This window comes from Symsagittifera roscoffensis, unplaced genomic scaffold (genome assembly GCF_963678635.1).
Source record: "Symsagittifera roscoffensis unplaced genomic scaffold, txSymRosc1.1 SCAFFOLD_855, whole genome shotgun sequence".
Classification (NCBI taxonomy): Eukaryota; Metazoa; Xenacoelomorpha; order Acoela; family Convolutidae; genus Symsagittifera; species Symsagittifera roscoffensis.
This window is the reverse complement of record NW_026971075.1, coordinates 1-10,885: the sequence shown is the minus strand read 5'-3', so window position 1 is coordinate 10,885 and position 10,885 is coordinate 1. Positions and strand designations below refer to the sequence as shown.

Below are 10,885 nucleotides of genomic sequence, written 5' to 3'. Positions count from 1 at the left end.
TACTTACCACTTTTAACCCCCAAAGGGGTTAAAGCCCCTACTTTTTCGGGCACGCATGTTTTAAGGGGGGTTAAAATTGGTAATTTTCCAGCCACTTTATGGAAACGGGAAGGAATTAAGTTTTGGTTGGTGCATGTTTTCCCTTTGACTTTGTCAGTTCAAACTTTACTGCGCGCGTTATATTGTGGATTATTTTGTAATCTTTATCGCCACGTGTGGAATTAAATAAAATGCTGTGATATTGGTAAGTTTATATTGTTGTTTTGAATACCCCCCTCCCCTCACAATTAGAGTTGTTGATTATTTCACTTTTCGGTCAAAAGAACAATTTTGAAAAGCTTTATTTCCTGAATGAAAAGTACTATAAAGCGAATCATTTACATTTATAATCAGAAGTTATTTAGTCAGAATCGTCTAATATAAAAGCACGTCGATTTAAGCACCGCCGCCGTTTAGGTGGTCTAATTTCTTCCCGCTCGTTTTCTTCCCGAGCTTCAATGTCCAAATAGGGGCAGTTGTACGCTGCTGGTTCTGACTCATTTTGCTCACTTAGCTGGTCGAAATCTACCAAATCCTGTTCTAGCTCTTGATCAGTGTATGTGGGTTGGTTGAACCCCATATCTGGTAGAGTAAAAATATCCACATAATACCCACCCTGCGCTTCTATAGCTTCAGCCAAATCCTCCCCACTTCCGTTATCGGTGGGAGTTGGGACCACGGCGTCGTCGTCTACGTCGTATTCGCCCCAGTCCATGGTGCGCCCAATTTCTCTTATGAACATATCCTCACGCAAACGTTTATGTCCGAAAGGACTAGTAGTTACTCTGTCTGCATGTATATAGCGCTTATTGTCAAATGCGCTCAGGGAAATTTTATTCGTTATTATGGTTTGTAAATTGTGATTGCAAGAATTTATCCTCACATTTTCTGACCGGACCAGCGAACAGTAAGTCAATGTTTGTTTAAACTTATTATGGGTTAGCTCCATTTTTGAAAGTTTAGAAATACCTTTAGCGCTTTTTTTGTCCATGTCTGAAACAAAAATACAATCAATTTACTTCAAATTTTTAACAGTTTTTTCTCTTTTCCACATAAATACCTCCATCCCCCCCCCTCACTACATAATCTTATGATTTGTTTTTGTTGCCCTTTTCTAAAAGGGTAATTGCAAAATGGTAAAAGAAAAGAAAAAGAAACTTACTCGAAGAAATAATGCTGTACAGTTTGGGTTTTAGTCCGACGTACTCCTGTATGATCTCCCCAGCAAACTCGTCCTTGAATTTCAGGGTAACGCGCAAATTCTCGTTGGTGTAGAGGGGGTGGGTGACTGGTAGATTTGAAAAGTCAAAATGATTTCGCAGTTCATGGTTTTTCTCAATTTCCTTGTAGAGATCTTTGCTGCGGATTTCATACAGGAACGAATCAGTGTCCGAATATAAAAGAGTTGCGTCAAAATTTTTCTTGATTATGTTGTAATGGAACTGGAACATGTAAAATTTTGCCAAATCTAGTATCGTTGCACCAACAATTGTGGGCTTATCCCAGTTAATGTTCACAGGTTTTGAGGTTACAGATACCAAGTGTTGGTCAATAATTTTTATACTGCTAAATCTTTTTTTCCTTGATAAATTTTGCAGTTCTTCAGCATTGCGAACAATATCTACAATAAGTCGATTCCTTTTTGATTCGCAGAATTTTCCAAACGCACTATTTATTATTTGCTTGAAGAAATCTTGTTCAAACTTGGTAGTAGCTTTTTTTCGGAGCTCAGTGTTCAACTGAACATATGGTGCAATAAATTTTTCTTGTCTAAACTGCAGTACTCGATTAACTTTTTCAATTTTCAAACCAAGTTTGACATAGAGCTGAAGTGTTAGGTAGTGTACAGTATAGTTTTTCTTTGGAAAGAAGTTTTGTATGAGCTTTGGCGTAGTGCCCACTTTATCCGAAATGTTCATTTTTTTCAACATGTCCAATTGAAGCTCACTGAGCCACATTTTGGACACAACTTCTTTTGTTGGGGCGAGTGGGTAATCCGAATGTGCATCATGCAAATGATCGGGGTATAAAAGATCGACGTCCAAAATGTATCCAATTTCGGATTCTCTGCTCGTGTTGAGAATTACGGCTATAGTAACTTGGTCATTAAACTCGAATGAGTTAAGTGGAAGAGGAAATTTTTCCATAATCCCGCCGTATAAATTGTTCGCGTCTATCATGAAGAGGAAAGTGTTAGGCTGTTTAGGGTCGTAATTTTTCACAAATTTATTGTTGGCGGAAACAAGTCTTTTTTCAAACACACTTGCAATGCCCCCCCTGATCAGGTTTTCTGCCATATCCAAGTGCTCCCTATTAGTGAGCAAATGGAGGTCAGCCTTACATGTTCGCAAAAATGCATCCCCTGAGAGATTGCTAACCGTGAAATATTGAGCACAATCTAGCTTATATGTTTCATAACACACTCGTCTAAACTCTTCAAAAACGCATGCAAGAATCAAGGTATCAGTCGTTAGATACAAATCGCTGTATTCGCCCAAAGTCTGACAACCGAAACGAGTGTACACTAACCATGCATGTTGGTATTCTTTTTCACTGACACTAACAACACCTCCTTGCAGCGTGTTGGTCCACTTGTCGCGTGCAGGTAGTCCATCTTCTGTGTATCTTGCATGGCTGTCAACATACGAGTAGGGGAAGTAACCTTTTTGTCGAATCAATGCTTTATCTTCTTCCGGTCGGGTAGCAAAGTGGTTATTGAGATAGATGAACTTTTCCACGGGTAGATTTCGAGCTAGCTCATCGAGTGAGCTGTTCATAAATTTACAACTGTCCACAAAACGGATTTCTTCGTAGACATTATAGACATTTCCTTTTTCGTTAGTGTACGATCTAATCCACACTTTCATTGTTAGTGAAATAAATTTTTCGTCATTGAGAGGAATGACCGAAAAGGTGTTTCTGGTATTGGTATCTTGCAGACTCTTCAGTACATGGTGCAAATCATAATTCTGGAGATTGTGGGCAAAGACAGGATTGAATTGTATGGTACGTCTCAGGAAGTTGCATTTGTTGTGAGCCCATCCGAGGAATGATCCATCGAAATGATTATGGTCCAAAACTTTCGCGTTAGTTTCGGAGAATTCCTCTTCGCAAATCCAGCATTTGTCACTGTCTTCAAGAATAGTGGTGCTTCCGAGGTAGTTCGGGTATCGTCGTTTTTTATTATGAAAGTCACGCGCCAATACTTCCAGCATTCGAACGAATTTAGTCATGGCGTCCACTCCTCGATGAAGTGAAAAAAACGCAGGTTTCGGGTTTCCAGCTTCCACAACGACAAGGCAAAAACTGCTGGGCTTATGTTTTTCAATCACGGTTGTGCTCGAGCAGTTAGGATTATTTCTCACCGTCTCCACCTTCTCCAGCACAGACTCCAAATCAAAGTAAACCGCGAATGGGCTATAGCTTCGAGCACCGATGTTTTTGAAGCCTACGCTGCTCTTGTCAGCATTTGGCATGGTAACGATTGCTGGTTCGTTCCCCATGCAGATTAACTGGTGGCGCTCAAGTCGTTCCTGAGATGAACACCGGTGGAAGCAATTTCGGCACAGCATGTTTCTCGATCTCAGTTTTCTTTTTTGCATTTTGCTCACTAGCTTGTTCAGGTCTTTTATCACGACGTAGTGATGCGTGCCCATATCGTTTAGAAGCAGCAAATCCACAACAAAATTAGTCTGATATTTTGACACTCTCAGGGGTAGAAGAGTCTTTTCATTGTACCTAGAGAAAAATTTTGAATGATATTTTTATACTAATTTTTAATGTCATCATAATAATAATTCTTCAACGAATGTGCAGCCAACCATTTGTTCTGATGTGCTTAGATACAGCTTCACACCAATAAAAAAAAAATTTGATTAAAACTTCAACTAACCTGAAGACATTCACTTGCACTTCATTCAAAATTTCGAAGCGTGCAATAGCCGGTAGTCCCATTGGGTACACAAAATCACCAGTTGGCTCGTGCGCTCTTGAGTTTCTGCGATAATCATAGAAGCTCGCTTTCTCCTCCTCTTTACTCTGCATCGTACGAAGAGTGAGCGGGATATTGTTCTGCCGATGATACTCAGCAACGAAGCAGTACTCAAAGCATCGATCGTCTTCATAATTGCGAATATTCAACAAGAAGCGTTTGAGTTTCAGTAGATCGGCTGGTAGTGGCAAGTACGATGAACCCCTGATCGGTGCAGACTTCACCATTTTTAGGACAATCTTATCAATCCTGCGGATTCTCCAGCCACTACCATGAGACGCATATTGATGGACAGTAGACAATATTTGGTCTACGCAATCATAGAATTGGTCCTGGGTCCATCCTTGAACGTCTACAGCAAGCATTTTGCAATTGGCGAAGATGGTTATTACTTCTTCTGTGCCATCTGCCTTCTCTTTTTGAAGAGTTACTTCTGCTGACAATTGAGCTTTCTGAGGCTCATACATGGTATTTTGAAGTATCAGCTCTTCGATTTCGTCTCTCTTGGTCACGAATAGCGCTAGTAGGTCCACTTCCGTTTCCATCGGCACTATATCGTATGTCCTGACTGCTCCATCAAAAGCTGTCTCAGGCTGTATAGAAGTGAGGATTTCTCGGCTCACATCCCATGCTGACAGACCGTGTTCGTTTAGCATATGCGCAGCATATGCGCGATCATTTTGGAACACATTCATGTCGTAGAGACAAATTCTTCTTTCTTCCGTTTCATCGATTGTTTTGTGACGCTCCACGACATGTTCCCAAATGATGCGAAGTGACTTATCCTCTAGTTCACAGTGACCACAGATGTAGTCGGTTTTCACAGGATCAATCTTGTGAACAGCCATTAGATGTTTTTTGAGGCTTCGCCGGTCACTCAGTTTTTTTTGGCAGAGATTACAGGGTACGACTTTTGTAGACATTGCGAGGTGGTTGTTTTTTTTTGAGAATTTTGATATTTCCGAAAGCTAGGTTCAAATAAAGTAGATACTGGTTTACAAGTCAAAAGAGTTCGAGTGATTTTCCGTTTGTTTTACGACTGCTATTAAATCTGTTTAGATTTTCAAACTTTTTCTATCATTTGCTTAATTGCCAAACAAGGAGTGGTTTCCTAAGGTGGAGCTTAGATTAATAAAATCGAGAGGGTGCTCCCAAAATGCTCTCAGATACATCAAAGAAATTAACTTCGGCTCATTAAGTAAACCTATAAAATAGTCTCATAAATCAACCAAATTTTCTGAATTAACCACAAAGTTCCTAGACAAGTTGTGTAGCTTCAAACAATTCATCGGCACTCAATTCAAAAAGACCTCACCCGAGTAGACCTAAGCCCAGCAGAGTGAAATGAATGCATTACACCGAATGTAGTTAATCATCAATTGAGCTGTCAAAGAAGTGATAAAGCTTCATATCATTAATTTTTTAAAAATTAAATAATGGGAATTTTTCATGTCAAACTTCTGAAAATCGAAAAAACCAAACAGGTCAATTTATTGTTTTTTGATTTTTTCTTGTTTTTATTAACTTCATTCGGCGTATATGTTCACTGATTCAGGTATCTGTTGGGTCCTTTGCAGTGTTTCAGCTTTTACTTTTAGATGGTTTCCACTGCAGGGTTGAGAGGAGCATTGGCTCAGTGGATATGCAGTCCTTTCAAAAACCACCAAATATCTTTTGAAACGTGGCCGCCTAGACTCGAAAACGGCGGCTACGCCTTGTTTTCGACCCCGCTGAGTCTAAAAAAATTGGTTTCATCCATTTCTGAGCACGGCTTCATAGTGAACGACACTTAGCCAACGATGAATTTTAATGAATTTTGATTTTCTCAAAAATAACATTTCAAAAAGCGTTGTATTAAGGAACTGGGGGTTTCATCAGCCGTAATACCCTTATAGCAACAGTAAGAGATAAAGTTGCAGTTCACGAAATCAATTTTTGGAATTTTTTGGACAAAAAACAAAAACAAAATTTTGTTTACTTTTTCTGGTTTCGGTTTTGAACAGAAATAACTTGTTAGGTGCTGCATATACAGGCAAACTTTCATTAGCTAAGTTGATCACCTACTACTGGTCGAAACCAGAGGATAATTTTTGATACCACTGTTTGTTTCAAACAAAATTTTGAAACTCTTAATTTTTTTTCAAAAACAAAAAAAATTTAAAATATGTTTCTTTTTGTTTAGTTTTATTCTTTCAAAGATTTCTGAAAAAAAAAAGTTAGAGAGCAAGCATTAAATTAGAAAAATTATAAACAAAACGTAAGCAAAGATTCAGCCACAATAATAAAAAAAACTTATCAAACTAAAAAATAAACCCCAAACTGGTGCACTCTCGGTGGAAACAAATTTTTTTTTGAGTTTTCAGAGATCTCTAAATTGCAGTTTGCGTTTTTTCGGCGCATAGCAAGCATTGATAGGCGGTGTCTCAGCTACTAACTTTGGTGCAGTGGGACTTTGACTGCCGGAAAAAGAAGAAGCAGAAGAAGTTTGCTGCTGCTGATGTTGAGTGATTGAAAAGATATCCGGTTTTATTGGGGTTTTGGGCGTCTGCTGGTCCTCATCTTTTTTCTCTGTTGAATCTGGTGATTCAATCGACTCAATGTTCCAGTAGTTTTCTCGCTCTGCTAAATCTCTAATGGATCCTTCCTGATTTTCGTAAAAGGGGATCGATTGGCAATCGTAGTTGAACAGTATTTTTCTCGGTGAACGATCAAGGCAAGTAGGGTCTTGAATATCTGTGCGCTTCAGCGCAGGATACGATTCAGTCACACAACAACTCTCGTAGACCTGTTTTCTGCTTTGTATGAGGATACCAATTTGATCTAGCAAATAATGGGGTAACATCATATGGTTTTTAGTGACCCATTCATCGAATTCTCTGCTTCCTGGATCAAGATCGTTCAAAGGACTTGCGTTTCGATGACGCATTTTCCGTTCCTGTTGAACCACTACGATAGAATCTCTGGTATAAGTTTGGTACAATATAGCTCTTTCAAGTGAATTAATTGAAATAATTTGCAGTGGAGTTGCCATCGTTGAAAATTTTGTTTTGTTTGATTTTGAGAGATTGAATGAAAATAGTGAGTCGATTTAGTTTGACGTACCACTTTTAGTTTTTTATTGCTGGTGGTCTAGTTTTAGCCAATTACCATAGATCGGGTTTTGTAAAATTTTAATATGTTTTCAGGGCTTTTGCAATTAAAGTAGAAATGTGAACGCTTTGAAAATCTATACTTCAAAGAAACAGCATGGCGCCTTTTTATGATACCCTAAGCACAAATGACAGAAGTTTTACACTTCAAAGAGATAACAGGCATGCCGCCAGGGTAAAACCGTTGAGATTTATGAGCTAAAACGGGAATTTGCCAGACAGATTTGACATGTATAACTTAAACTCATAAATTTCCAACTGCAAACTAATTAAAAGTCCCCAATGAAGCTTAAGGAATACCGTAAAAGAAATCGCCCGAGTTAAGCTATTCACCGGCTGGGTAAATCATTCTTAAATTGTCTCTTGACTGATACGGTTGAATAAAATTACCGCTACCCAACTATGTACACGCTTGAAAGTGATACTAACTTTTTTGATGACTTTCGTGATATTTCTTCAGGAGAAAAACGTATAGTCAGAGTTGGAACAAAAACATTTGAAAAAACAGGTACCTATATTACACTAAAATTGTTTAAGAAAACTGACGAAGAAGTGTTCAAAATGTATCAAGCAGTTACTTTGACGACGAAAGAATTTGATAGCTTAGCAGATAATTATTCAAAAGTAAAAAAAATGATCAAAGCACCAACTGGTGAAAAGATTTCAACTTCCACAACAGGAAACGATAAACCTCAAAAACGACGATATAAATCAAAACGATCGGTTTACTCCGAAAAAGACTGTAATAGTGAAAACGGAGAGGATGATGAAGAAGATTATTCCAACAAAAAAAGTAGAGTGGCTTGAGTAATTGGAAAAAAAAAACCCAGTTTCATTTATTAATTATCAGAATGGTTGAAGCAATGTATGAACAATCGCCGGAATACTTTAAACAATTTCGGAAAAACTTTAAAATTTTTTTTCTGAACAATGAACCCGACGTTTCTGACCTTCCTTCTAATACGAACTTTGCATTTGCAGTCCATTCAAATCAGAACGATTTTTGTTCCCAATCTCCTGCCAATGGTCAGCCACATTACCACGTTCTTATCGAAGTTACAAAAGAATGCACTGAAGCAGTTAACAAGATGACCTTAAAATCTTTTATTGTGCCTTGCCTCCTTTCATCCTTTAAATATTTGATTATGCGGTGCAGCAAATATCATCTATCAGGACCACTGATGGAAAAAATGAAATTGGCTGTTAACTACAATTCGACTAACAACCTTGACACCGCTGGAGTTTCTTTGCGAAAACGATTGCCACAGATTTGCTTTGCATCACAGACTCGATCCATTCAAACTCAAACTGATCTAATTACTAATGTAACCATTGAACGTTTTATTCGAATTTTGAATGGGGATAATGCTGCCGAATTTTCAAAAATCATTGATATTATTTTGAGTGGGTATGGTCGATTAGAGATTGATTCGAATACTTTGTTTGTTAAATTTATAATGGAGAAGAAATACAATTTTTGAAAAAAAAACATTTCTGAGATAATTCCAGCGGTATGTGTTCTAGCAACCATAAAACATGTTTTTTTTTAAAAAAAATCAATTATAAATCATTAAAGAAATGCAACAGTATCACAAAATTATAACATCATATGTTTAGCAAAACGCATCATGTCATGATCGTTAACCTTGAAACCTATAGGAAACCTAGAAGAAATTATAACATGAGCAACATAAATACAATAAAGTCCACACAAGACCGAGTTAGCTGATTGGATTGGCTTATTCATCAGTATTTGGTTTCCCTCATGGATAGAACGTCTCATATTTTTGTATACATGTGGATAGTTGTGTAGGCTTCGTCCAAGAGGATCTGCAAAAAAGATTTGACCACCAGCTTGAGCAAACAGTAACCAATGAGTTCCTGGCTGGTCTGAGTTTGATGCGTTGACTATCATGAAAGTATTGTCGCGTTTCAATATTGTATTAAATGCTAAGTTAGCGGGAAAAATGCCAGCTCAATAATCTGCAAATTGTCCATTTTTTCCCTCGATTCAATTCATTAGAGTGTTTTTAGCTATTTTTCTATCGGAACGCACGTAAACTGTTGATGCACGCTCTCCCATGAAAAGTAACTCTACATTTTCCCCCAGCGGTGCATCAAACTTCAGTTCTACTGAAATGGTGCAATTGGTCAATTCAGGATGAATAAAGTCATGTGAAGCCTCCTGAGTAGATGTGAGATCAAATGCCATAATATAATGATTGTGATAATTAGCCAAACTGATTCCATGACTATTGTTAAAAACAAAGTCTAGAGCTTCCAATGTGTTATAGTATATTCTTTTGTTATCAGTCGTTGACACAGGAGTTCCTGCAATGGGTAGGCCGTTTCGGTAAACAATGATTTCATTCAGCTGAAACTTTTGATAATGAAACGGGTTTGTTCGGTTAGTACCCAAGTATGCTGTATTCGAGCTCATTGCCAAAATCATTCGACGGACTGGCTCTTTGGCAAAAACGTCTTCTTGTCGCCAACTTTGCACACCAGTTGTGGCCAAAAAGGTTCTTGGTAAAACTTCAATATAATTGTATATTGCAGGTGTTTTCAACAGAGTTTTTTCTATCGATGATAGTACAAAATCTGTTACTGACATTTTGCGCACATATAGGTTAGCCTCAGTGATTTGGACTTGGTAATGTTTAGTAGCGTGCTCAGACATAATAACAAAGTCATTAGGAGATCGTCTCAGAGAAAGTCTTATTGTAACACCGCTGATAAGATGTTTGTCGCATGATAAAAAATCACAGGCAATTTTACCAAATAATCGGAATTCGCTTGATGCTGCTACGATTCGCTTACGTTCAGCGACATCTTCAGCTCGCCCATTAGCACCATCAATACCTGATGGATTATCTTCATAATAATAGCCTTGACAAGCAAGCCACGTTTTCTTTGCATCAATACCGTGAGAAAATTCTGTCTCAATGAAACTCTTATGGGCAAAATTGGCATTAGTTGTTGAAATTTTTTCTCCATTCAGGGACATGGTGCATTCAGAAAATAAAGATGAAAGTGGATTATTAACCAAATATGGTGCGTCTCGTTGCCCTGCCTCTGTGGCGTGAGTTCGCAGTACATTACCATTATTTTGAACAATGCGTGCAACAATCTCCAAGCGAGTTCGTTGAAGATCAATAAAGTTGTTTCTATCTCCTAAAACTTCAAATTCGAGCATGGGACCATCAGGTGAATAAGATGGACCAATTTTTTGAGTGAATGCATTTTCAAATGTAACGAGTAGAGGAGGTTTTTCAAATAATCTAATGAGCTGTGAGTTGCTTCAGTTGGTAATAAATTAGAAATCATTTCGTACTTTGGTGAAAAAATTGGAGCGACTTCTCAGTGGAGTTCGTTTCTTAGGAATGAGAGTTTTTCTTTTTCTTGTTGTTGATGATGTTGTTGTTGTCTTCCTCCGTTTTCTGCTCATACGTGACTTGCTGCGTCCAGCTCCAACTTGTTTTTTGATTGTGTTTTTTACTGTGTTTTTCAAGGCTTGTCTCGGCGTTTTCTTCCTGGTTGCTATATCTATTAATTCGGGTGCTGCTTGAACAAGTAATTCTTTTCCAATACGTTTTGCTGCTGGTACTATAAATTTTCGAGCTAACGGAAGTGCTACTCGTCCAATACCCATAGCCAGAGCACCAAAGCCACTACCCCGCTGTCTGTAATGTCCCGAGAAGTGAGG

General features: G+C 38.1%; 1 protein-coding gene across 1 annotated transcript; it reads right to left on the bottom strand.

The window, feature by feature from the left end:
• Positions 1 to 400: 400 nt before the first annotated feature.
• Positions 401 to 3,515, bottom strand: LOC134856148 (uncharacterized). The gene is made up of 4 exons (XM_063872513.1): positions 1,941 to 3,515; positions 1,202 to 1,481; positions 1,009 to 1,032; positions 401 to 828 (listed from the first exon to the last, which is right to left on the bottom strand). Exons 1-4 carry the CDS (start codon positions 3,513 to 3,515, stop codon positions 401 to 403), a joined length of 2,307 nt encoding a protein of 768 aa, XP_063728583.1.
• Between the last annotated feature and the right edge of the window lie 7,370 nt (positions 3,516 to 10,885).